General features: G+C 44.3%; 2 protein-coding genes across 17 annotated transcripts in view; one reads left to right on the plus strand and one right to left on the minus strand.

The window, feature by feature from the left end:
* Positions 1–10,635, plus strand: part of LOC117649466 (probable cytochrome P450 12a4, mitochondrial) — a 31,747-nt gene extending 21,112 nt beyond the window's left edge. Inside the window, exons 5-13 of the mRNA XM_034392306.1 lie at positions 1,879–1,982; positions 3,608–3,724; positions 4,398–4,474; positions 4,824–5,022; positions 5,663–5,825; positions 6,212–6,348; positions 8,774–8,885; positions 9,194–9,400; positions 10,433–10,635. Of these exons, the coding sequence (XP_034248197.1) occupies positions 1,879–1,982; positions 3,608–3,724; positions 4,398–4,474; positions 4,824–5,022; positions 5,663–5,825; positions 6,212–6,348; positions 8,774–8,885; positions 9,194–9,400; positions 10,433–10,543 (1,227 nt within the window). The 3' untranslated portion in view covers positions 10,544–10,635. The remainder of the gene's footprint in view (positions 1–1,878; positions 1,983–3,607; positions 3,725–4,397; positions 4,475–4,823; positions 5,023–5,662; positions 5,826–6,211; positions 6,349–8,773; positions 8,886–9,193; positions 9,401–10,432) is intronic.
* Positions 10,636–11,954: 1,319 nt separating this feature from the next.
* Positions 11,955–21,554, minus strand: LOC117649755. Of its 16 annotated transcripts, XM_034392779.1 has the most exons (10): positions 19,968–20,105; positions 19,560–19,694; positions 19,058–19,124; positions 18,660–18,699; positions 17,098–17,258; positions 15,622–15,849; positions 14,076–14,230; positions 13,327–13,536; positions 12,492–12,863; positions 11,955–12,335 (listed from the first exon to the last, which is right to left on the minus strand). In XM_034392779.1, exons 2-10 carry the CDS (start codon positions 19,565–19,567, stop codon positions 12,164–12,166), a joined length of 1,413 nt encoding a protein of 470 aa, XP_034248670.1. In that variant the 5' UTR covers positions 19,568–19,694; positions 19,968–20,105; the 3' UTR covers positions 11,955–12,163. The 16 variants fall into 16 exon arrangements, with proteins under 16 accessions (XP_034248670.1, XP_034248679.1, XP_034248682.1 ...); XM_034392788.1 differs by lacking the exon at positions 19,968–20,105 and having other exon boundaries at positions 18,632–18,699; positions 19,058–19,128; positions 19,560–19,846; XM_034392791.1 differs by lacking the exons at positions 18,660–18,699; positions 19,968–20,105 and having other exon boundaries at positions 18,947–19,128; positions 19,560–19,847.
* Between the last annotated feature and the right edge of the window lie 6,015 nt (positions 21,555–27,569).

Here is a 27,569-nt window from a genome sequence, read left to right on the forward strand (position 1 = left end):
CACAGACAGACAGACAAAACTTTTCAACCGCACTGGAGTAACAGGCTTCGCTATCGCTCAGCCAACAAGCTATCTATTTGGGCAGTAAAAGTAGCCTTATTATATGGTCAAAAGCGGTTAAATAGAGCTTTCAAAGAAGCAGGACATATACTTCCTTAGAAAATTTGCCTTTGCTCACCACGGACTTACTGAAAATACTTCGGCACGCGCTCCACACATGCGGGGGTCTGGGGGCGGAGCCCCCAGCGAGCAGCGCGAGTTATACATATATGGCCACACTTCCCCGTATTGACAGTACAAAATGGTCTCCTCCATTGGCGGTAATATTTATTAGCGGTAATGAAAATTCCTTCTCTTAATTGGCGGTAACTTCATACCGCCATTCAAGTACCTCAAACTAATTTTTCTCCTGGCCTGATAATGTACCGCCTTTTTGTGGCAGTAAAACTATACCGCCTTCCCAAAGGCGGTAAAATCTGGAGCCCGCCTTTAAAAAAAGTACCGCCACAAAAGGGTGGAAATATTACCGCCTTTCAATTTGGAGTGCAACTGGTGCAATGAGTTTGTAGACGTTTCCAGAGATGTTTGCATTGCACCAATTGGTGCAATGGTTTTGTATTGCACGTGAAGTGCAATGCCTTCCGATGCATTAGCATAGGGCATTTTCAGGATGCATTGCACGTAAGGTGCATTGGCTATGGTATTGCAAGTATGGTGCATTGTCTCCATACATTGCACCACACGTGCTGTATTCATTGCGTTTCGAATCTCAGCGAAGCTGAGATCCTTTTGTAAATTTACGAAGCCCGACAGGAATATAACTACGAATAATTGAAATCCGCAAAGTCATTTACCGGATATTTTTATGCTTAGGCGAACCTTAAATATTTTCAGTGATTATAAAACTTATCTGTCCTTATGAAACTCTGAAACTCTTCTCTACAAATCGAAGAGCGTACATTGTATGCTCTAACTGGAGCATGCCTGCAAGCACGCTCTAGCTACACTCTCAGAGCCATATTGACTTTTTGTTCATAGCAGCAGCAACATTTCCTAAGGAGCATATGAATTTTTTTACGCAACAATAATACTCAGAAATTTGTTCATATACCACGAATAAAAAGTCCATGGTATATGTACAATTCCATAGACAATATTTTTAGTACATTACTAACAAATTTGTTGATAAAATTGTTGATAAATTTGTTGATAAAAAATTACCAGAATAATCACTGACAAAACTTTTGTCGTTACTAAACGACACTTTTAATGCTAATCTTGTCAGCGACAAGATTTATTTTGGAACGGATAGCTTGTGGGACCACTTGTTAGTCAGCGACAAGTATTGCAAGTCCATAAAAATATATGTAATATCTGCGACAAATATTGATCATTTACATAGAATTTTATTTGTATGTACTGACTTTATATATTAGTTACTACTGACTCCGTTTCTTTCTTACTATTGACAAAATCTCTTAGTAGGCACTAACAAATTAGTCCCAGAAGGCCTCTATACTTCTTTTAAATAACTAGTGACAGATTTGTTAGTAAGGCTAACATACAAAATGTCAATACGTTACACATAGATTTTTATCAGTACGATACCTAAAAAGTTGTTCATAAATTGCATAGAAATAATTTTTAAGTAAAAGTACAGACAAAAATGTCAGTATGGCTCTGAGAGTGTAGCGCATGCCTGCCAAGCATGCACTTACTACTGCATACATGCCGTGTGTACATAGCATGTATGCCCTAGATAGTGCATGCTTGGCAGGCATGCGCTAGCTAGAGTGCTTGCAGGCATGCTCCAGTAAGGGCATATAATGTACACTCTTCGATTTGTAGAGTTGGTTTTAGGCGTTCTTTCTGATTTAGGTGTTTCGCAGTGAAGGACCCTGGCCACTTCGATTGGGAGGGGACTCCTTGGAGTACTACTATCGCAATTTGAGAAAAGACTTACCCTTGAGCCTTGTTGTCGTGTGAGTAGAGTAGCAAGCCTGGTTACACTCTAAATGTGTCACTGTTACAGTGGATTCTGCGCAAGCATAATACGAAGCAAAACTCTACCACTAAACAAATCTGTTTTGAATTTTCATTGTATGATACCAGGGATAACTTTCGCTATACGAAGAAAAACTGCGTTCGTATCATGCTTGCGCCATTATTTCGTATTAAGGGTCGTAAGACATTGAGCTCTAGCTTTTTATTGGGTTGTTACAATATACACAATGCTAGATGCTTAGACTTGAAAGCTCAGACGTTGACCGGTCCAATATTGTTTCGTCAAAAATTTAAACCAATGTGTTTTTAGGCACGAAGTAGCCTTATAGTATCCCCCAGGATTCAGCCTCGCTGGGATTTGATCGCGTGGCCCCTTGTGCAAGTCGAAACCTCTCTGTACGATTTTGATGAGATTTTGCAGACTGGTAGAATTCTGAGACGTGATTTCAATTCTGGAATAATTTTGAAATCTTAGCGATAAATTTTGAGAAAATTGCCGTCAAAATCACTGTTTCCATAGCAAAGCTCGACTCGTCAACGAAAAGGGAAGAGAGAGGGGGGAGCCGAGCCAAACCCAACCAATAGCATGGCTCCTTTTCGCTTGTGTACAGGTTACCCCAAAAACGGTCGCTGCTTTGAAAAAGGACGTTCGAATAAAAAACTTTCCGCGACCGTGATAGAACAGATGTAACAACAGCACAAGAGGGTTTTTTGGAGGCAGTCTTTTCATTGGCACTGCCTGATGAAAATTTTTAATGGGAATGTCTTTGCTCATGCGCGGAACATTTGTTTGATGTTTCTTTTCATTCAGTTAGCACGATGACCACATCGCTCCACCTCGCGACTTTCAGTGCTCATGTTCCTCGAACAAGACTCACCTGCGATTCGAAACCATCCCTACTGAGTTTATAAAGTTTGTCAAACCAACCGTCGTGGTGTTATTACGTTGTGAATGAGAACTATTACACATAATTGAAGAAAACATGACTAGAGAACCGCCTTTTGAAACAAGCCAAACAATTCAACGTCAGCAACAATGGCGGGGCAGTTTTAATGCGCGACTACTCGTGTTTTCGGCTTCGCTATTTTCGCAAGGGCGCAGTTGCCGAGAAGATTGTTGCCAACACGCGAAAGTTAATTTACTGCCTCCTTTCCCCCACGAACATTTTAATAATGATTGACTTCAAAGATGTTCCAGTGTGGAATACATTAGCATTGGAATTTTTCGAATTTTACGGCATTTTGATTTGATTTCTTTTTGTTGCCAAGTTTAAATTTTGACGGGTGGCACTTCGACCACATTGATACCCTTGCCATTCGTACCTAAACCACCCCCTATCCCTTTTACACAACTTTTTTCCTTTCTCCACACTCCTACACAATAACTATATTGACTTCGTGACTCCTAGGATTTCTTGAAATCGTATTTTTTGTTTTTGTTTTGTCTCACGGGACAGCAGTTTCGTGTCCTCCATCAATAGAAAGCCAGCGTGTTTTTTGTTTTGTTTTTTATCTCACGGGACAGCAGTTTCGTGTCGTCCATCAATAGAGAGAGAGCCAGCGTGTCTTTTGTTTCACCTCTTGCATTCACTCCTCCTTTCAGTCAGGGGAAGGAATGGCAAGACTTCCGTACAGCCGTGAATCAGGTCATGATGCAGCCCAGAAACACCAAGCAGTACGTCCTGCCCATCGACCGAGTCAGCCAGGAGTTCGTGGACAGGTAGGACTGAGTGGAACAAATGCAGATGAACATCAAATAATCACTGAAAATCAAATATAGTGACACGCCTCACTCTCTGCACTGAGAAAACCTTACGAACTATTTAAGCCCTTACAAAGGAAAGCAGTTTGTTTTCACAAAGTTGTTTGAGCATTTTGAACAAAGAAAATGCTTTGTAATTTGCGGAATATTTCTCTAACAAAATAAATTTTGTACTACAAAGTAAAGTTTGAACTATGTATGCTCAAAATACTTCGTAAGGTTTTAAGCGTGTGAGAGGCGAGATTTAACTGTATGACCGAAAAAAAGGTGCTACTTTTGACATATCACCGAGAAAATAGTGATACTTCGATGCAGCGCTGAAAAAAGGGATGATACTTTTTTGGATCACCGTGAAACGGCGATGTTTCGCCCAGGAAAACAAGGGTCCGTCTGACATTTTTTTTCGGTGATAGGCCATGTACATTGTAATAACGCCCTTTTTTCGGTGACACATTTGTGTACGACCCTTCTCTTGGTAATACTTTTCTTATCGCAAAAAAATTGGTGATATGTCTTACTCTTTGAATTTCAGTGATGCTACATGAGCCCATCTGTTGTGTCATTGTGAAGTTATGCTACGCCATGTTTGCTGCGATCACTGTTCTAACACCATTTTGTGGTCTGTTGACAGAATGAAGGCTATTCGGAGCGATACATTTGAAATGCCCCCAGATTTCTTCCAGGAAATAGTGAAATGGGCGTTGGAATGTGAGTATCCGACGTAATTTTACGACGCACAAAATAACTGATCAAACCATCAAACGGGCAATCAAACTAGCGGACTGGTTTTTGAACAATGTGACGTAACGTTTGCTGGAAGTGAATCGTGGCCCGTTTGTCCTGAGTATGAATCGAGACTCAATTATGATTAATTCTAACTGATTCACGGTCGAACGAAAGTGACAGTTTTCTGGCGACCGCCGCCACGCTCTAAATGTGACGTTACATTCCCGGGACGTGAAACTTGGTTCACAATAGTTGCTGACACTCTAAGCACTTCAACTAGTTGTCGTTGAACGTAGTTAACTTAACATTAACTTGTATTGTATTTGCGTAGCGATTACGTTTGTTGCCTTGGATGCCGAACTTGGTTTACTGAGGAACTCGGAACCCAGCTCTGAAGCTATGAAGATGCTGGAGGCCGAGCACGCTGTGTTCGAAGGCATGTACGAGCTCGACGTGGAACCGTCTCCCTGGAAATACATTTCAACGCCAGCATACAGACGATTCGTCGCAGCCATGGACTTTGTCAACGGGTGAGTGAAGCACGATCACTATCAGGTTGTTCCGGGACGGAACGGTAACGCATAGGAATAACGTACTTTCGCTGTCGCGACGAACATAAACTTAAGTTATTTGATCCCATTCCTAAATTTCCGTAAATGAACCTTTGACATCATGGAGTCTTGATTACAAGGGTGTTCCAACTACCACGACGGGCTTCTAAAAACAATGTCAATCTACCCGACGTGCAACCTTCTTCTCAAAGTTTAGCTTCTCTCCTATTGGTAACTTCCCCTCTGAAAGATCACAAAAGCACCTTCAAACCAAAATTACGATGTTAAATTTTGACAAAAGAGATTCTCCACAGTTATAATGGTCAAGAGTTTTTTTTTCTTAGGAAGAGGAAACAGTCCCTTCCAACAGCTATACGCCAACTTTTGGAACAATTTCACAATGTACGTAGATTAAAAGCGTGGCTTTCTCGCAAAAGCATACAATTTTATATTGTGAAATGCGGGGTGACGTTTAATCTTTGGGCCCTGAAATATCACGCATTTGAATGAAGTGCAATTTTCAGTGCTTGTTTAAGTATTCTTTTCTCCGCGCTAAGAAAACAAGAAAAGATGAGTTGAAAGCATATTTTATAAACGTTAAAACGAGTCGATGTTGCAGAGTGGCGATAAGGCACGTGAACTTGGCCATGGAGCGACTCAAGAACCTACCGCCGAACGACGAGAGGAGCTTGAGTGTTTTGGAAAACCTGCTCCTCCGCACCAAAGACCCTCAAAGAGCTGCGACCATGGCCATCGATATGTTGCTGGGAGGCATCGACACTGTGAGTTGGCTGAATAAGTCATATAAGTCACTATAATAAGTCACTTATGGAAAATGCCTGACTTGTTCGTTTTCGGGTCTTTAAGACGTCTTTTAAGACGTCAGGTGCAGTTAGAATAGTTATCAATCGACACTGCCAGTTAGGATTGCCTTGGATCCGCAGAGCAGAGGCAGCCATGATCGATCAACCATTTTATGTGATGGGGTATGACTCGCGTCAAGAAATGTAGAGAAAGTAAACTTTCTCTATGACCGCGCTCAAAGTGTTTTCGTTGCAAGATACAAAACGGCCGTTTTTCATTCTTTTTCACAAGTTTCACTCGTTAAGTTTCAGTAGCGTTGTAATTTGCTCGTATGGAAACGTTTGTACCTTTTTTCTGTCTTCAGACGGGGACTGTCGTGGCGATTGCACTGTACCAATTGGCCACCAACCCAGACAAGCAGCTGAAGCTGCATGAAGAATTGGACAGGGTGATTCCAGATCCTTCAAAGCCCTTAACCGCGCAACAACTTGAGGACATGAGGTAACTGAAACTAGGCTGGAGTGGGCTCCAGCCAGGGACGGACTGGGGTGTAAAGATTAAGGTGGGAAACACACCCAAGGGGCCCGGATTTGCCTACCATCCAGGGGCAGCGGCGGGTTGAAAATGTAGGTACTGTGCAGCCTAAACTTAAAAAGGCGTGGATGAAATATGAAAACGCGTTGTCCTGGCGAGCGAAGCGAGCCTCAACCTCTCGATTTCGTGAAAATATTGTCAGATTTTTAATTGGTTTTGAAGGTTTAAACTTAGATCGGCGTTTAACTACGAACGTGGCGGGCCGCAAGACATTGATCCCTCTTGATATAGTCTGGCGGTGATTTGCTTGTGGTTTGTGACATGAATAGCGACTGGTGTAGCTATCGGCGAGCGTAGCGAGCCGAAAAATTTCCGACTGTTTAAGAACGCGGGCAAAATTTTCGGTATCACAGGAGGCACGTGGGCCCGTGAAGAGACGTATGAATGCGGGCCCCCTCGCTCGGCAGCCAGGATGCCCTGTGCTGGTGGGCCCCCTCAACTGCCTGGGCCGGACCCTGGGCCCACTGAGTGAACTGTTCTGTGCCCTGTGGGAGCCCTTGGCGGCCGGGCTCGGGCCCAATTATAAGGTGCTGGTTGAGCGTAGGGGCCTTCCAGCGTCACCACGGCCACGGCGCGGGCCCTGCGAACCCGAGAGTTCCGGGCCTCCTGACGGACCTACGACGGGCCCTGCGGGCCCGGATCCCATACCCGGGCGGGGGGCCCGGGTGGGATTCCAACAAATCCCACCCGGGCCAGTCCGTCCCTGGCTCCAGCCCAGCCAGCAATCAGGGACGCATTACGAAGGGAAGGGGCTAGGGCTGATGGGCCACAAGTTTTGGGATAATGCGCAATTTTACTGCACATTGCACAATTTTACTATGTCAAAAAAATATGGAAAGGATTTTACCTCAGAAACAATAGACTGGAGTGGTTAGAAAGAGCTGAGCCAGGTTCCCTATTCAAGTCAGTTCTGATTTTGAAATAAAAGCCAAATTGCTGACAAAATGTTGTCAGGATTAAATTCTTGTTGGAACAGATTTTTAAAGAATTAGAACCTTGTCTTTAAGAAAATTTCGCCCATCTATTGTTTTTGGAAGTGAGAACGATGTCAATAAAACCAAATAGCCAATTAACCGGGCTGTCACGTTCTAATTTTCCAATATGCGACTGCCAGCATCTTCAACTTGACTTCATAGCTTGGCTGTTCTATTATTTGTTATTTGGTCAGAAATTTGGCTCTACTTCACTGAGAATGAAAGAGTCATGATCATGACTAAAATTTTGGGCGAGGAATTCTTTATTGCCCTAATTTGGGCGAGGAAGGTTTCCTCACCCAAATTTGGGTCATAATAGTATGGAGCCATATAGACAGCTGATACGATACACCCTTCCTCACCCAATTCTGGGCGAAGAAGCTTTCATCGCCCTGATTTGGGTGATAAAGAATACCTCACCCAAAATAGGGTATTGATCAAGACTTTTTCATTCTCTGTATTCCTGTAAGCGGCTGTACCTCTCGAGTCACCTCACGGCAGCTGCCCCCCCCCCCCCCCTTCTCCCCATCCCCACACCTCCCTCCCCTCTACCAAACGTGAGTCTATTTTAAGAATGGCTGCTGAGGCAAGCCAGTACGCGTGGGATAGGTGGACGGGGTTGCTGCGCGAAGCTTCCCGAGTCGGAAAACGTCCATCGGGCCTACAATTTGAGGCCATTATTCCAGTCGGCGTCGGCCTTGCCGCGGAGCGGAGAATTTTGACGTTTTCCACGCCATTCAATCGTATCCGTGCGTTGACATTAAATTTAAATTCAACTGCTCTATTCGATCATTAAACCTCGCCACCGTGAAATGAAGCACTCTGTTTTCTGCACGCGATTGCAGATTCCAATTGATTTCGCGTGATGCAGTACTGATTTTCGGATTTTAGTATGAATCTTGCGCGCTTTTGGGTGTTGATGTGGAACTCCGGGCTGATGATTACAGGCAGTTCATTACACAATTGGTTCGCCGCGGTTAGCTCTCACCAATAGGAAGTAGGTCAGCTATTAATCGACACTGAGAATCCAAACGCTACGGCTATAGCGTCAACTGGTGCAATGCAAAAGCATTGCACATGAAGTGCAACCTCCCCATTCCCATGCATTAGCGTGGGGCCTTTTCGGGATGCATTGCACGTAAGGTGCAATATGGCTTTCACATTGCACGTATGGTGCGATATCTCAGCTGCATTGCACCATACGTGCTGTACTCATAGCGTTTTGAATCTCAATGGACTCTAAAACAAAGATGTTGTGCAGACTTTTTAACAGTGCGACCATAGTAAAGCAGCTCCCGCGTTAGGAACAAAGTTTACTTCCGTCAACAAACATGCCCACCTGTTTTTGGTTGCTGCAGGTACTTGCGATCGTGCATCAAGGAATCCATGAGGGTGATGCCCATCCTAATTGGCAATGCGCGCACCTCAATCAAGGACTTGGTCATTGGAGGATACCAGGTGCCAAGTGGAGTAAGTACCATCACACGCTTTAAAGCGTACTGTTACCCTCTGCACAAGCATGCGACTCGAGGAGTGTACTGAGTACACACATAGATTTTGTGTGTGGACGTCAGCATCATGCTCCTGTAGGTAGGCAAAATATACACAATCTCCTCTGTCGGGGGCTCCTTAAACCGCGCCTGTAAAGCTATCATCGACGCTTTGACGGTTTTCGCTCAAAAACTATACTTGTTTCAGTGTTCATTTTCCCTTTATGCCTTCACTGTGAGAGGGTACTTACTGACGTCCGGGTTTTCTTTTTTCATTGTTTATCACAGACCATGACGGTTATGAGCACGCTCGCACTTGCGTCCAACGAGGCCTACTTCCCGCGGGCCGGGGAGTTCCTTCCGGAGCGGTGGCTCCCCGGCGCCGACGACATCAAGGCCACGCACCCCTTCGCCTTCTTGCCGTTCGGCTTCGGGCCGCGAATGTGCGTCGGGCGCCGGTTTGCCGACCTGGAGATCGAGACCGTCTTGGCGAAGGTAACACCCTGAAAAGGGTGATCTTGCCCGTAGAGATGCTTATATACACTGAAAGAAATCATTTGTACCATAGTATAGTTCTACACTGTTGAAACAAAGGCATTAAAACAAAGGCATTAACATTATGCCCTTAAAAGGCGTAAATGATTTACGCCCCTATGGAACAGCGTGAATCGATTCATAACTTTGGACGGGCATTAAAATTTTGCCTGAAAGTTCTTTACCAATTCACACGTCCTTTTCAAGGGCATTAAACATTAAACGACTCACGCCCTTGAAAAACCAAGCCAGGAAAGACTGTTTATGCCTTTGTTTTGCCATTGTACGCTTCATGATCTAGGCATTCATGATACGTGTTGTGGCAACACTACAAACCTAACTGTCTAAATGGTACAATCTCGTTCCAGGAACGTGACATCACGTTGAAACGAATGTGACAAAATGTCACATCCCTTTGAGCATTGTATCACATTCATTTGAATGTGAATAGGCTTGTTAATGGCTGATTCACGTCCAAATGAATGTAACATAATGCTCAAAGGATCGTGACATTTTGTCACATTCGTTGTACTACCCCCTTAAACTTCTCACGTCCAAATGAATGTAACATAATGCTCAAAGGATCGTGACATTTTGTCACATTCGTTGTACTACCCCCTTAAACTTCTTTCCACCCGGGCACACTTCCAAGCATCCATTCACTGCAAACCCAACAGTCTACTTAGTAGACACGCACGTACAAATGCATGCTTAAAAGCAAAGCAGACACTTAAAAACGCATGACGAAGTACACACTTACAAATGCATGGTGGCAAGTACACACTTGCAAGCCTACGCTTAGCATGGAGTTATACGGCGCCAAGCATGCGTTTGTAAGAGTGTACTTGCCAAACACGCATTTGTAAGTGTGTACTTGCAAGCATGCATTTGTTAGTGTGTAAGCGTCCTAAGTAGACAGTTAGGTTTGTAGTGTTTGCAAGTGTGTACTCGTGAAGGGTTACTGCTGACAAAGTCCGTTGTTGTTGCCTGCAGGTGTTCCGCAACTTCAGCTTGGAGTGGAATCGCCCTCCTCCCAAGACAAAGTTCCGCACCTTGTTCAGCTTCATTGACCCGCTCACTTTCACCGTCAAGGACAGAGCCTGAATCGACAAAGGAGAAGAACGAAGACAGTAACGCCGATCCTTGTGATATACTTTAACTTTATTTTATGTAATAAATTTTTGATACAGTAAAAACTTTTCTGTTTTTGTGGGGAGAGCTGCAAGATAAAAACGGAACACATTCGACATGTAAGGCTTGACAATAATTCCTCGGCGTTGGGTCCCGGCGAGCTTGCCAGCCCATAATGACTTCGCGCGCCAAGGTAGCAGCCCTTCCGAAATAAAAAAAAGGGAAGTGGGTTCGACGAAATTTTCCTCAGTTCCCTTGGAAATATATGGGAAATGAATGGCAATATATGACGCCATATATGTTTCATGTATAGGGTACTTTCGTAGATCCTGAACCGGAAGCACACAGACGCCACGTTGGCGGAAGTAGATCAAAACTTGACATGGAAAGGTAGGATAGTCACGCGTATCTGCCACACTTGAACATTAACAGTCATTTGATACTTATTTGCTGTGCATGTGTGTTTCGCGAGCAGTATTTGTACAGCTCGGCTATAGTTTTAGATCCGAAGAGAGGTTAGTTTCCGGCCAATATGGCGTCTGCTTGCTTCGGGTTCAGGATCAACGAAAGTACCCTGCATCACGTCTCAAACAGAAATCCGGTGCAATCAGTCCGAGTTTGAGGGGTTCGTGGCTCAGAGCGCTAAGGCAGCGCACGGCAAAAGTACCGCCTGGGATTCCCAGGCGGTGCCTGGAAAATAGGCCCTTTTCCTTATGATGCGCCTGGGAATCCCAGGCGGTACTTTTGCCGTGCGGCTGCCCAGGGAGGGGATCCCCCACGGAGCATCGACGCGTTCTAGCGCCAGTTGGGGGCAAGCCCCAAGGGAAAGAATCCCTATGATTTTAAAGGGACGGTCCCTTTCCGAAACCGGCCCTATGAGCTTAGTGGTCGGCCCTTTGGACTTGGGGATCCGCCCTCCAGACCACAAGGCCCTATAAATCAGCCTGCCAGTTAGGCAAAATGTGGGTGATATAGGTAGGCAAACCCGCTGTACACCTATTAAGGGTAACTTGTAAACGGCTTCAGATAGTGTCGGCGACACTACCATTGTTATCAGCGTCAAAAGTTTACTCAGTAAGCGTTTCTTAGATTGTACATTGATGTTCAAGAGGTAGATGTTTTGAACACTTGAACACTCCGCGGCACGTCCCTTACCAAAGAGATATTGCGCGGCCCTTTGGCAAGGGGACTGTCCCTATCCATGGGGACCGTCCCTATACAAAGGGGCAGCGAAATATCCCTGCAGTTAGGGACGTTAGGGACGTGATGCCACGTTCCTGGAATGAGAGTGTAATTGGTCATGCACCCGTAAACTCTCTCAAAATCAAGTCAAATATATGTTTTCATGTGAATGCATTCTTCGACGAACGATGAATAACGCACACTGCTTTCCTGTTTAAAATGTAATTCGTGTGCAACACGGCACTTAAGTCACAAGGTAAAAATAAACGTGATTTAATTGGGAAAATAAACGGTATCTTCTCCGTCGATTAAAACCTCTTCTTTGAGTTTCAGAAATTAGACAAATAAATAAAATAAAATAAGAGGAAAGTCCAAGACCAGCGACTAATGGGAGGAAACACTGCTGCTGCTTCAGCGTTGCATCCACCGAAACGTTTTGGGCTCCACTTCGACTGGAATAAGCTTGACGACCCCTCGGATGGGACCGGACATCGACCTAAAGGTTTCACAACTAGTTCCCCAGTCGTTGAGAGGGATGCGCAGGTCGACGCGCAAGTCCTGCAGGTCGGTGAGGCCCGCCAACCTGAAAAGCAGACGCCCAGAGTGAGAAAATGCTTCTTATCTGACTGCAATAACCGCTTTCTATGTTAAATAGTTAAATAGTTGGTAGTAAAAGTATCGCAAAATGAATGAAACCATTACACGGTGCATCTGAGCTCTTGCTTCACAAGACACCCACCTGGGCACGAGGCTCGCGCCACCGGAAGAGATGGTGACGGCCGTGAGACCGGGGTGCGTTTCCAGGAACTCGCACACGTCCTTCTCCATGGCGGGCACCAGGGCGCTGGCGCTGCGGCCGTAGTTGACGACCAGGGTGGCCACGTTGGGGGCGGCGAGGCCCAGCGCCTGCAGCATGGGGCCGCAGCCCACGTCCGCCTTCACGATGGTCTCCACGTTGAGGCGCAGCAGCCGCAGCCCGCACAGTGTGCCCACGGCCGGCATCTCGGCGTTGCGCGGGCAGCGGTCGTCCGGGGAACGCACGGCCAGCGTCAGCTCGCGCAGCGAAGCCATCGCGTGGACGGCGCCCACCGCACCCATATTCAGCGTGGCACTGCAAAAAACGGAGGCACACTGTGAAAATTTGGGTTGTCACTTGATGACAAATTGAGGCTTGTTTTCCTTACAAGGATGTCATCAAGTCATCGTTATCGTCATTTTGAGATGACATTGTCATGAATTTGTAATGACATTGTCGTGAATTTGTGATGACGTAACTCTTAATATTTTCCACTGTCCAGAAAATATTTTCAAGACACAGTCTAAAATCATTCCGTATCACCCCTTACAAATGATGCATCCGGTACTAATCTAGTTTGAGAAAGCCAAAAAAGATCGTAGATTCAGTCTTGGAAATATTTTAAAAACAGCGGAAGCTGCGCAAACCAGCTTCATATTATGCTTGCGCCATTTTCTTCGTATTATGGGAAATTTCTTTGTAAGACATTCAGAGTGTGGAGCATTTCCACAATAATATGGAGTATCTTCACTGTAGAACATTTAGAGTGCATCGCTACCTTGTGAGGCGGGTGCACTGCTTGAGGGCTTGGACTGCCGAGGGACCGAGGATGACGTCGATGTCGACGTGGCACAGTGTGGCGGCTGCACCCCGCAGCAGGTCGGCGAGCAGCCGCACATGGTTCTCCGGCACCTTCCTCAAAGGGGTCGACACGCTGTACTTCAACACGCGAAGGGAGGTCAGGCTCTCGTGAAGTTCCCGCTGGTACCTGCAGGAGAGGTTAACATGAAGGAAAGAAGCATTTTACGCCCAGAATGACGTCGATCAGTCGTCGGGGAGCGGAGCAGCTGCCAATCATATTTTCGTCAGAAATCGAACTGGTACACTGTGAGAAAAAAGTACGGAACATGTCTGGTCAATTATTTGCCTGGACCGTCCGTACTTGCCAACTACGGAACGTTCCGTACTTTCTTTCCGTACCCATTTACATGGGTTCATATGGAGCAAGTACGGAACGTTCCGTACTTTTCTCCGTACCTCCGTACTATATTTTACTGTACTATTTCCGTACAAAAGTACGGATTTTTTTACAGTGTAGAAGTCCTCAGTCTGCAAAAATAAAGATCCCCGTTTGCGCCAAAACGTAGAAAGTTGAAGTGGCTATGGCATGAATTACAATCATGAACAAAGGTCAACTGTAAGATGAAAATTTCATCCAAAAACAGTTTCTAGCCACAGTGATTTGGTTCGCATGCTCCGTGCAAGACTGGGATGAAAGTTTCTGACCGGACATGCCCTAAGACTTACCGCGGACTCTCACGCACCACCAGCACCAACTCTTGGAGATGAACTAGGCTTTTAATGGAGTTAAGTTGTCGTCTGCGCTGGTTTAACTTTCCGTTTACAAACATGCTCAGCGAACGCAGGGTGTGGCTGTTGCGTTCCATCCACGCACACACGGCCTGTCGAGCAACGAACATTTTAGAGCAAATGCCACACTGTCAAAATAAATCTCCAGGATGCCTCTGGAAAAAAAACTTTGCAGCAGGGACCTTCGATCATTTAGTAATTTCCGAGAGGATTCCGTGAATACTGAAAAAGATCCTTAGAAAAATCATCATAATTCTCCGGAAATTAACGGAGAATCGTCCGAAACTAAAGGGGGAACTTTCGGTAACACCTTTTCTAACTTTCGACATTCTAAATTTATTTCGTTCAGTGAACTGGGGTCAAGCTTGAGAGCACCTAGTTTGAGCGAAATTCTCATTTCGAAGCTTGATTTGGAAGAATATCACTGTTTACAAATTTTGTAACCGTTACGAAATTTTGTAAATAAGTTACAAAGAATAAAACTGTATCCATCGTGATACAAATTTCTGTAACATTGAAAAAGCTGCGTAACCATGTTACAAAATTCTGTACTGATTTTTTTTTTAGAGCGTTTGTTGGGTACCTCCGAGACTAACGGGGCCGGGGCAGGTTTCACCAACCTACAACGCCACGTAATACATGGAACAACAGAAAAAAGGGTATTCCGATGGAACTGAACCGGAACCCCGAGCAGTAGAAATATCTGGATCCGGTATGAGAAATCAGGTGTGCGGAGGACTATGCAAAATCGGATGACCTCCGCACACCTGATTTCTCATACCGGATCCAGATATTTCTGCTGCTCGGGGTTCCGGTTCAGTTCCATCGGAATACCCTATTCGACAAACTGTCTATGAGTTTTCGGGAAAGGTTCCCAAACATGGATCAACTTTCCTCTTCCTCTTTCCTCTCAAGAACTCTCGAAAACGAATACTTCGAAATTTCCAGAGCTTTGGAATCTCAATGAATTCAATGGTCCGGTCTGTTGGGGTCTAACCGACCCAGACAAGCAACGGCCCCGCTCGCGTTGTGACAGGGACCTCCAAATAACTTCCGGTCGCCGAAATTTTGAACGAGTCTTTATAAAGACATTTCTGATAAATGAAATTTGACTCCGAACCTAACCTGGAACGAGGCAGTTTTCGCACTGCGCTTGAGAGACACTTCTTCATTTGCAAGGGGTACGGTGAAATCATTCAGCTCGTGAAAAACTTGAATGAAAAGAAAAGCTTAGGTAAATTGGTCTATTGGTTTACGGGTGCGGTTTACCTTACAGAAATGACCGGAGATTGCCGGCCTAATTTAAGCATGGCACTTAAACCTCCGGTGAATTTTTCGAAGGTAAGATACCAAGTCAGCTGTACGAACATAATATCATAACTCCAAGAAAGATTCACAAGAATTTTCACCATAAGAGGGCCTTTAAAGAGAACCTTCACTAAAAGACTTCTGAAGTGTGGACTCCACAATGCATTGTACTCACCTGAGTAGCAGCCATTGTCAAGGTGCAGCAGACATCCACGGTGCTGATAGAGCAGCGGCAGAGGTTCAGGACTTCCCCCAAGGTCAGCCCGTCTGCGATTAGGTCGGCAGCCTCCTCAGCGCTCACTAACTCGCGCGTCCGGAACGTCAGCTTCGACAGAGCAGGAGCGTGTTTCAAGATCCGAGCGGTCGACTTGAAGATCGTGGAGGTTTTCTGCATCACGTAGCACTGCAAAAAAAAAACAAGAACAAAAAAACCGGCTAATGCAACATAGGAAGATCGCAAAACAAGCAGAGGTATTTTTTGGCATTGTATTGCAAACTCTTACAAACTATTTCCTTTGTATAGCGAAGTATCACTTTGCAACTTGCGAAGAAAATGCTTTGCAATGTTGAACAAAAATGCTTCGCAACGTTGCAAACTCTTTGCTTCGTAACTTACGAGCAATTTCTTTGCAATGCGAAGAAAGAATGTCACAACAAGAGTAACGTTTTACTCAAAATCCAAGGCCTGCAAGCACGCTCAACTACTAGCCTCAAGGCATTTTTAATAACTTCATAATGGGCGTCTTAATTCAGAGAAAGGAAATCCCTATTTGCAGTAAGTGTTATGAACAGTTCGTGTACATTTGCAGTAACAAAAGTTTAAAACTGCATGCTCTGGAATGTCTTGAAACTGCTTGCAGTACATCTCCAGTTAAAAGGCGTCCATTTGAGCTTTAAGTTTAAAACATAAAAGACTAAGCATTACACTCTCAAGGCCATATTGACATTACTTCATAAAGGGGCTATTTCGTAAGTAGCATATTAATGACAAGTCAGCGACAAGTACTGTAACGTCCCTAAAATTTGAGTAATGGCTGCGGCAAATATTGAAGTGAAGTAGAATTTAAATTAGGTACTGACTAAATTATAGTCACTACGACCCGTTTCCTTTGATTAGGGTCAGGGCGGACATAGGACAGTGATTAAAAGGCGTCCAATTTACTTCAAATCAGTAATGACGGCAAACAACTTTTGTAAGAACCGCTATACGGAACTTTTGATAGTGTTATTCCGTAACTACGGTATTTTAAGTAAAATAGGGTGTCCTGTATTCCCTGTACCCAATATTCCATCCTGCGGCAATATTGATCATGTGCATGAAGGATGTAAAAATGACTAAATTGTTTTACTACTGACTCCGTTTCTTTCTTATTACTGACGAAATATCTGTGTTATGAAGGTACTAACAAATTAGCCGCAGAAGTTCCCACATAAAGTCAATAGGGGGCCTCCGTGCTCTATACGTATGAATAAGTAGTGGCAGATTTGTTAGAAAGGCTAACATACAAAATGTCAACATGTTATGAACAGATTATTGTGGGTAAGATACCTAAAAACTTGTTCATAGAAAACATAGAAATAATTTTTAAGAAGTGCTGACAAAACTATCAGTATGGCTCTGAGAGAAGGCAAGCTACGCAGATTAACGCACCGTGCAGCTGACACTCGCCCAAGCGCGCGGGTCCTTGGCCAAGGCATTCCACCTCCAGCAGACCAGACTCACGCAGTCCAACAGTGTCGTGGCGTCCTTCAAACGGCCGAATATGTTGAGCAGAACCTCCGTGGGCAGGTTTTCCATGATGATAACTGCACCTGAAACAAGGCATTAACGTGGCACATTTACAACAGGAGTCCTCATCGGATGCACTCTCGAAAACTTGCACGTTGTTGGAAGCTTCACTAACGAAAGTAGCTTGTTTTAACACAACATTTCGAGCATACGCAAGCTCACAAAGAAAACACGGTAAAAACGGTTCCTCGTTTTCCCAGGAACTCCCTGGAAATCGCCCGTACCCTCACCATTGGCTTCCTGGAAAAACCAGGTTCCGTTTACACCGTGAACATACTGAAATTTACAAACTATTTCTATAGGCATATGCACAAATTTATACAGAAGCTGAAAATCGGAAGCTGGGAGAAAGACGAGAAGGTATAGAAGTCAATATGGTACTTCAGAGGAAACCTAGACCGGAAGTCAGCGACAGAACGGGAGAAACAAAAGAGCGTCGCGAGGCCGTCCTGAGCGGGGGTGGGGGCGTGGATGGACAGAGTGGGGGCAGCATGGGCGCGCCGACTTCACCACCACTCCGCTGATTTGGACCCCCACCACCGCTCAGCACAGCCGCGCGACGCTCTTTGGATTCTCCCGTTCTGTCGCTGACTTCCGGTCTAGGAATTCTCCGAAGTACCCTATTTACGAAGAGAGATGTTGACAGGGATATTTATTCCTTCTGCCGAAAAGAATTTTAAACTGTCAACGGTCGCCGGAAGTGGAACATAAAGTGACACGCAGGTGAACAAGACCAAAGCAACGAAAACGGTCAGGATTTGACACAACGATATTTGAAAATTTATAGAACGGTGCTTTTGGAGGAGACCCAGACCGGAAGTCAGCGGCTGAATGGAAAAAAAAAGAGCGTCGCGCGGTCCTGCTGAACGATGGTGGGGGCCGAAATGCGCGGAGTGGGGGTTACATGCGCGCGCCACCTAACCCCCTCTGTGCCTGCTTCGCTCCCCAGCTCCACCCGGTTCGGCCGCGCGACGCTCTTTTGTTTCTCCCGCTAACTTCCGGCCTGGATCTCCCTTAGAGTACCCTATTGCCATGCAATAATGTTCTCTGATAGATCCTTTCAATAGGGTACTTTTGTAGATCCCTGAACCGGAAGCACACAGACGCCATGTTGGCGGAAGTAGATCCAAACTTGACATGGGAAAGAGACGTTCGTCAAAGGTATCGGCCACATAAACATAAACAGTCGTTTGATACTTGTTTGCAGTGCATATGTGTTTCGCGAGCAATATATGTACAGCTCGGCTATAGTTTTGGATCCGAAGAGAGGTTAGTTTCCGGCCAATTTGGCGTCTGCTGGTCTGCTTGCTTCCGGTTCAGGATTCTACGAAAGTACCCTATCCTCGCGCCGAGTGAAGAATAAAAGTGATGAAGGCAGGAACCACTGGGGACGTACCTACTGGTTCCTGACTCTTTTGCTTTACTTGTGATCTTCACTCGGCCAGAACTGAAAGGGATGAAGTACTGAGAAGGAAGCAGAGACCGGAAGTCCGGTGGTTGCGGTCAACCGAACTGTTTAGAAACCCTAAAGGCAGGTTCCCAACCACGTCTTGGCGTAGCACTTCACTCTCAGTACGTTACTGTAATCATTCTGACAGTGCTAACGTAAGTGGGACTGCCACGTTGTTTACTTTTGCAAAGAACTACTTAGGAAATGTTAAGTTACGCACTGACAATTTGGATTTGTACATGGGAAATTTGTCGTATATACCTGGAAAATACTAAGAAATATTGTTGTTTGTACGAACACGTAATGAATGAGGAAAAGTCAGTAACGTGCTGAGAGTGTGGGGAAGCTAACAGGAAACAGCAAAGGGTATACCAGCGAAGGTGAGTTACTTCCGTGGATCGGAGAGCGAAAGTCCAATGACGCCGCCTTGGCCGGAAACCTATCTAGACATGAAAGAAGGTTAGGTTAGGAACTGGTTTTCCGCGATAGTACTCAACAAATCGAAGAGCGTACATTGTATGCTCTAAGTGGAGCATGCCTGCAAGCACGCTCTAGCTAGCGCATGCCTGCCAAGCATGCACTAAAGCATGCATGTAGTGCATAAGGGATACGAAGTTGGCTGCATCAGGAAGCATGTACATGGCATGTTTGCACTAGTGAATGCATGCTTGCAGGCATGCTCCAGGTAGAGCATACAATGTATGCTTTACGATTTGTCGAGTACCCTCTCATCCGTTAGTCTTCTCTTAATGCTAGTTGTGTCGCCATTGAATTTTTTCATATGTGTTACGCCCAGACGTGGCACTGAGTTGAGTCTCCCGTTCCTCCACAAACTCTCCGATAAATAAATTATGGAAAAATTATGGTGCCTTACCGAAACATGTGTACGGAGCTCCCTCTGAAAGCAAACTATAAAAGCAGGAAGTTCTCCGAAGTTTCGGAAACTGGAATCTGGACCACGACGACCATTCTTGTTTAACTCAGTTTACGGACCTTCTCAGAATAGTTTCTGGAAAAAAGTTCAAACGAGTACAAATGCAATACATCCACGTTGTAGGATAGACCTTTGCGCTTCTTTTCGTTTAAGAGTGAACCCTGAACGATCATTAATGGCGCCGGGTGCAAACTATGCCTCCTGCCGGCCGGGTTAGGGCGCTCAAGTCTCGGCGCTCTATCTCGGCCAATTCTGGTCCCACAGCAACTAGGTAGAGTCCACACTCAAGGCTGAGCCAAAGTTTAAAGAGCTTTAAAAATCAAGGGTTTAGACGATTTTCTGTCGTACTAATTTGTTTTCTAAACTTTGTCGGTAAGTAATCGATTTGGGAATCGAGTCACGGCCTTCTTGTTGTGCTTTGTAGTTAGTTCGCACTGCTTCCTGTTTCCGTTCCGTTTGTCAGCTTTTTCATCATTTGGTCTCAGGCTGTCGACTCGTTTGGTTGCCCCTGCTGCTCCGTCCAGTTTTATTGTTTTGTCTCAGTTTTGAAATGGTAAGTTGCACTTATTTGGTGATTGTGTGATTTGTAGAAAGGTTGAAAGTTGCTGGGTCGCAGCTGCGTAATTTTTTGTCGTCGAGTTCCATTAATTTTTGATAAGGCAAAGTCGTTGAAAACTACGTGCGGGTGTAGCGACACGCCATCAGATTCTTTCTCCTGTTTAATAAGTTATTTTAATTAACACTTTGTTTCAAATTTCGTTTGTCAGTAGAAATTTTCAAGTTGATTGTGGTTTTGTGTGAGTGTCGCTCCAGACGTGCCGGTTCTTGCCTAACACGTGTGAATCTTAATCCGCTCATTTTTCCTCAATTCTCTGTCAATATGATGTCGTCTTTAGATTCTCTGTATAGTTTTGATTGTAAATTCAGTTACTCTGCAAACTGAAGTGTGTACATAGTACACTCTTATTAGAGCATACTTCCAAGTACACACTTATTTACAGCATACCTGCTAGGTACACACTAAAATAGAGTGTACATTGCATGTACACGCTAAATAAGAGTGTATATTGCATGTACACGCTAAATAAGAGTGTACCTGGCAAGTACACTTAAACTGGCTCATGCTTTTAGATAGGACTTATCGAGTGTATTTTAGCGTGTACATGGAAGGTACACACTTATTTGGCGTGTACTTGCCAGGCACACTCTTTTTTAGCGTGTGCCTAGCAAGTATGCTGTAAATAAGAGTGTACTTGGAAGTATGCTCTAATAAGAGTGTACTATGTACACACTTCAGTTTGCAGAGTATGTGCGGTAATGTTTTATTATCGTATGGTGGTCCTAGACAGCGTTAGCAGGGTTATGTAGGCTCATCATTGTTTTGTTGCCTGGTGTGTCTGTTCTGTTGCTAACTGTTTTTAGGCACGAAGTAGCCTTATAGTATCCCCCAGGATTCAGCCTCGCTGGGATTTGATCGCGTGGCCCCTTATGCAAGTCGAAACCTCTCTATAGGATTTTGATGAGATTTTGCAGACTGGTAGAATTCTGAGACGTGATTTCAATTCTGGAATATGGTTGAAATTTTGAGAAAATTGCCGTCAAAATCACTGTTTCCATAGCAAAGCTCGTCTCGTCAAGGAAAAGGGAAGAGAGAGGGGGGAGCCGAGCCAAACCCAACCAACAGCACGGCTCCTTTTCGCTTGTGTACAGGTTACCCCAAAAACAGTCGCTTCTTTGTAAAAGGACGTTCGAATAAAGAACTTTCTGCGACCGTGATAGAACGGATGTAACAATAGTACAAGAGGGTTTTTTGGACGCAGTCTTTTCATTTGCACTGCCTGATGAAAATTTTTGATGGGAATGTCTTTGCTCATGCGCGGAACATTACACAGACTTACCAATATGGAAACCTACACTCATAGTGAGTCTTGTGTTTGTTTCATTTTCAATGTGTATTTTCTACCACAAAATTAATCTGTATAAATTATGACATTACATCTGAATATATTTTGAGGACACATGTTGAAGAAAAGATTTAAAAATATTGAAAAAATAAAACAATTTTTTCATTTATCAACTTTTTACTGAATCAACAAAACAAAACTATATTTCTTACATTTGTCTTATTGGGAAGCTCTAGTTTTTGTTTGATGGGACTTCTCATTCAGATAGCACGATGACCACATCGCTCCACCTCGCGACTTTCAGTGCTCATGTTCCTCGAACAGACTCACCTGCGATTCGAAACCATCCCTCCTGAGTTTATAAAGTTTGTCAAACCAACCGTCGTGGTGTTGTTACGTTGTGAGTGAGTGTATTACACAGAATTGAAGAAAACATGACTAGAGAACCGTAGCCTTTTGAAACAAGCCAAACAATTCAACGTCAGCAACAATGGAGGGGCAGTTTTAATGCGCGACTACTCGTGTTTTCGGCTTCGCTATTTTCGCAAGGGCGCAGGCGCCGAGAAGATTGTTGCCAACCCGGTTTACTGCCTCCTTTCCCCCACGAACATTTTAATAATGATTGACTTCAAAGATGTTCCACTGTGGAATACATTGATTGGCATTGGAATTTTTCGAATTTTACGGCATTTTGATTTCTTTTTGTTGCCAAGTTTAAATTTTGACGGGTGGCACATCGACACACATTGACCACATTGGTACCGCTGCCATTCGTACCCAAACCACCCCTTATCCCTTTTACACAACTTTTTTCCTTTCTCCGTACTGAATTGAACCTTCTCCCCATTTATTTGGATCCACCCACACTCATTGACGTTGAAGATGAATAAGTAAATGGTCAGTTCTTAAATTTTATTATGTCTGTTGAACTTTTATAACCTGTATATCGCTTGTCTAATCAATGGTCCAAATGTATTACTGAATTTGTGAATACTCCTACACAATAACCATATTGACTTCGTGACTCCTAGGATTTCTTGAAATCGTTTTTTTTTTTTATTTTGCTTTCAGGCTAGCCCTTACAAGAAATTCAACGTATGCTAATGCTCAATGGGCGAGATATGTCCAAATGGGCAAATTGACCCCAAACAAGGGTTACAAAATCTTGGCAATTAACCCGACATATCACAAGGAATATGGACCTGGGGAGCAAGCCACTATTGAAGAAACCTCGGGACGCCGCTGGAGAGTGCAGTTGCCAGGAAAATATTTGAGAGATAAAAACAGCGGCCCTATGATCCAAGGCTTCAAAGATGACAGTGCTGCACAGCGCTTTCCATTTTTAGTATACCGCGAAAGGATGCTCGACAAGAGTTTCCGAATAGATATTATTGATGTAAGTAAGTCTTGTAATTTTAATTTTTCCTGTTTTTTAAATTTCTGTGTACAGGAACAGGAAAGAGCTGTGTCATCCAAGCTATGAAACACAAAATTCATAAAGCATTTGGTCGTGAGGCTTATGTCGTTGTTACACCAACAGGAGTAAGTGCCAAAAATGTGAATGGTAACACATCAGTCAAAACTGCATATTAACAGTTAAGGCAATGAACATGTCCCTCTGAAAGGTCAGGCTGCTCGTAAATTACAGAATGAGATCGGAAAGGTTCTGTTTTTTTTTCTGATTGATGAATATAGTATGGTGGGTGTTGGTGCTATGAATATGATTGAGCAAAGAATTCAATAAGCTAAATGTGATACTGGAGAAGACTTTAGCTCAGCATATGTGTACCTGTTCGGAGATTAAACAACTCCCTCCAATTGGTGGCTCTTCAGTATATTCTGACAATATAACATCAGCTGAAAGATTACGCGGGCAAATGTTGTTTGAGAATTTTGATGGAGCTGAGATTTTGTCTCAAATCCAACGACAGAAAGATACAAAGTTACAATCTGTTTTAAACCACATTGCCGATGGTTGTGTCACAGTTGAAGATTATTGGCTGAGCGATAGCGAAGCCTGTTACTCCAGTGGGGTTAAAAAGTTCTTCATGTCTGTCTGTGTGTGTGTCTGTGTCCGCACTACTCCTCCTAAACGGCTCGGCCGATTCTGCTGAGATTTTGCAGGGTCATTAGGCATATCCTTGGCTCGCCACACACCAAAATTCAGCTTTCTATCTCAATCCATTCGGTCATATTAGCCAAAAAACACTCTAAAAACGGCAGGAAAAAGACAACTTTTTTGGTACTTTCAACTTTTTGTCAAGTTCAATGTCGTTTTCAATGTTTTTGAGGCTGCTGGTGACGAAAATAGAACCCATTCAGACCTCCGACCGAAAGTTTAGCCCCATTAGTGTAGATTTAGGTGACCAAATGCATTTTTTGAGGGGATCACGCCCATTTCCACGGTCTGCCAAGGAAGGCAGCCTGCCGAAGGCAGGTTAGCGCCGCAGGCGAAGGTAGGTGTATACGCCAGGCGTGGATTGTCGTAACTGGCGCAGCATCGCGAAGCCTGTTACGACAAGACACAGTCTGGCGTACACCTACCTTGTAAATATCTCAAACAAAGGTTTACAACATCAGTATCTAAGGAAGAGAGAGATAAATTTAAGAATGCTGTCCGGTTGTTTGGTACTCGCCTGGAAGTACTTAATTACAACAAGGAAAAGCTGGTTAGCAGAAGAGATGACAAAAACCAGCGGTGTCCAATCGCAAGAGTTCCAGCTAAACATAACTGTGAAGGTGCAAAGAAAGGAACAGTTGATGATGCTGAAGGGCTCCACTCAGTTTTGTATTTTTCAGTAAGATGTAGGATCATGTTAAAAAGTAATTTGTGGACAGAACAAGGACTTGTTAATGGTGCGATGGGTACTATAATTGATATTTTGTATGATGAAGCCAGTTCTCCACCAAATGACCCTCCTTCAGTCATTGTTTGTAAATTTGATAATTATGATGGTCCATTTCTGAACAATAATGAACGAACAGTACCTATTGTCCCTATTTTAAAATCTTGGACTGATAAAGCTGGGCAGTCTTGTTCAAGAGTTCAGTTTCCCTTAGTGTTGTGTTATGCGTGCTCTATACATAGTTCTCAAAGCTTGAGTCTTGATATGGTCAGTATCTGTCTTGAACAATTAAGTTGACATTATGCTAGTGTACTTTATTTTCTTGACGAACATTTTTTGTTTTCATTTTTTGTTTTAGGTCGTTGTCAATTTGGGATCAAAGGAAATGTCCACTAGAACAACCTATGTTGCACTTACCAGAGCAAAATCTCTTGCTGGCACTCTTTTGGAGCCCTTCCCGTTCAAGAGATTACTTAAAATCAATGCCAGAGTGGCAATCAAGAGGAGAAAAAAATGGCTTATTGGCTGAGCGATAGCGAAGCCTGTTACTCCAGTGGGGTTGAAAAGTTTTGTCTGTCTGTGTGTCTGTGTGTCCGCACTACTCCTCCTGAACGGCTCGGCCGATCTCGGTGAGATTTTGCACACTTTGGGTATGTCCTTGGCTCGGCACACGCGAAATTTCACCCCTCCTAGCTCAATGGTTCAGTTTTTATAAAGGGGAAAAAAAACCTAAAAAACGGCGAAAAATAGAGATTTCTGCAGATAGACCACTTCTGTCTTGGAGAAAGGGGGGTCGGGGGGGGGAGCCCCCCAGCTACGACAAGTTGAAAAGTGACAAGGGTCAAGATCGTGTTATTTGTAGATAAAACAAACCCCATTTAGAATGTAGGGGGCGGAGCCCCCCAGCATTCAACAAGTTTAAAAAAAAACCCACAACGGACAACCATTGCCTGCCGCAGGCAGGCTAGCGCCGCAGGCCAAGGTAGGTACGCCAGGCGTGGATTGGAGGAAGGCAGCGAGACATCGCGAAGCCTGTTACGACAAGACGCGGTCTGGCGTAAACCTACCTTGTTCAGTTAGTAAAAAAATCTTTGGTGCTGCCCAACTATTAAGAAGATCTTTGATGCTGCCAGAGAATAGAACTTGATACAGGTCTCGAAGTTTGAGTCTTGTCTTATCGAACCTCTCAGAAATTGAAATTGTGCAATAAACGTAATTTTACAGATGAAATACTACTACAAGGTAGGTTTACGCCAGACTGCGTCTTGTCGTAACAGGCTTCGCGATGTCTCGCTGCCTGTTTCTCCAATCCGCGCCTGGCGTACCTACCTTGGCCTGCGGCGCTAGCCTGCCTTCGGCAGGCAATAGCTTGTCCATCGTCGATTTTTCTAACTTGATGCGTGCTGGGGGGCTCCGCCCCCCAGACCCCCCTTTCTTCAAGGCAGAAGTGATCTGCCTGCAGAAAACTCGATTTTTCGCCGTATTTTGAGCGTTTTTCGGCTGTAAAAACTAAACCAGTTGAGCTAGGATAGTGTAATTGCGCGTGTGGCGAGGCAAGGACATACCCAAAAAGTGTGCAAAATCTCACCGAGATCGGCCGAGCCGTTCAGGAGGAGTAGTGCGGACACACGGACAGACAGACAGACAAAACTTTCCAAACCCACCCGAGTAACAGGCTTCGCTATCGCTCAGCCAATAAACTCTTATCTAACCTCTCAGAAAGTGAAAATGTGCAATAAACGTAATTTTACGGATGAAATACTACTATGCCTCACAAGCAAAATTGTAAACAAATACATAACCAACTATTGCTCATTTCAAATAGGAGTGAATTTTATGATTTGGAAACTTAAAGTCAGTTTTCCGCTTGGAAACTTATTGCGTTATTGTGTTGAATGCGATTTCCCAATTGGTATTTCTAATCGGGTTAAACGTTTTGTGGCGTGTTGCCTAGCAGAAACAAAATGCCAAAGTCATGATACCAACACAACCATGATTTACTGGTACATTTATCACCAAACTATTTCCTCAATAAAAACCAGGTCTCGCTATGACGAAGTCTGCTTTGCTGAGGAAGTCACTTAAAAACGAAATAGTTAGTTTCTCTCGTAAGACAAACTTAGTGTTAGACTTCTCTGCCTTTGCACTGTTATGTTGGATCCCCATGAGCGGACCCCTCATCTCAAGATTCGGGGCTGGGACGGCTGGAACTCGATTGGATTGCTTCGCCAACTAAAGTTTGAGTTAGAGATAGGGGTAGAGATTAAGGGCTCAGCAATCAATCAGATACCAATCTGTTCGGAACAAAAAGGCCACTTTTTACCGATATCTTGGCAAGAAAAGAGGAAAGTGGACTCAAAGATGGACATGACTTTCCAGAAAAATCAGGAATTCCACTGAGGCTTAAAAGGTTACCAGTGTGCACTGATATGAATCAAAATCCGACTAATGCAGATTGTAGCCCTATGCATGACGGTTTATTTGAGCGGTCTCTCTTTCAAAGTTTATTACTTTTACTACCAAAAAGTCTTTGTAAACTGCTTCATAAAAAAGTTTCTTTAAATTAAGATGCACTGAAGCATACATGTAGTGCATAAGGGATAGGAAGTTGGCTGCATCAGGAAGCATGTACATGGCACGTTTATTATTGCACTAGTAAATGCATGCTTGCAGGCATGCCCCAGGTAGAGCATACAATGTATGCTTTACGATTTGTTGAGTACCCTCTCATCCGTTTGTCTTCTCGCCACAGTGTGGCGGTCACCGGTGGGTCGCGCCCCGCGTTCCGTTCACGAAGCCAATGTGCTTCCCCCAGTGCATGCTCATTCAGAAGATTATCGGCATGGTTTCCCAAAAGGAAGCGGTACCGTTCAGCAAGATCGCGCTCCGCTCGCATCAAATGCATGAAAAAATTCAGCCGAGGCGGACCTACAAGGCTAAGAAGTGGTAGGCGTTTCTCTTCCTGAGTGGCGGTTGTTTCATTGCATGGAAGGGGAGGGTTGAACTGCACGCAGCCATAATCATCCACCTTTGAGGACCGAGGTTCACTCTCAGTTGAAGAACCATCGTCCACAGATTCTTCAGTCTCCGGTTGCACTGCCAAGCGGCGACGTTTCTTTTTAGGTGGAATGCCCTGGACTTGCTTCGTGGTATACTTCCGATGATTTAAGGCATTGTATTAAGAAGTTGTAAAACCTTCC

Source organism: Thrips palmi, unplaced genomic scaffold (assembly GCF_012932325.1).
Source record: "Thrips palmi isolate BJ-2018 unplaced genomic scaffold, TpBJ-2018v1 HiC_scaffold_4, whole genome shotgun sequence".
In the NCBI taxonomy this organism is placed as follows: Eukaryota; Metazoa; Arthropoda; class Insecta; order Thysanoptera; family Thripidae; genus Thrips; species Thrips palmi.

Coding starts and splice junctions, on each gene's coding strand:
- LOC117649755 (XM_034392779.1), bottom strand. Junction 15,850..17,097: donor GGGCGAGTGTCAGCTGCACG/GTGCGTTAATCT, acceptor TTTTTTTTGCAG/TGCTACGTGATGCAGAAAAC. Junction 12,336..12,491: donor GGCGCGAGCCTCGTGCCCAG/GTGGGTGTCTTG, acceptor TCTGCTTTTCAG/GTTGGCGGGCCTCACCGACC.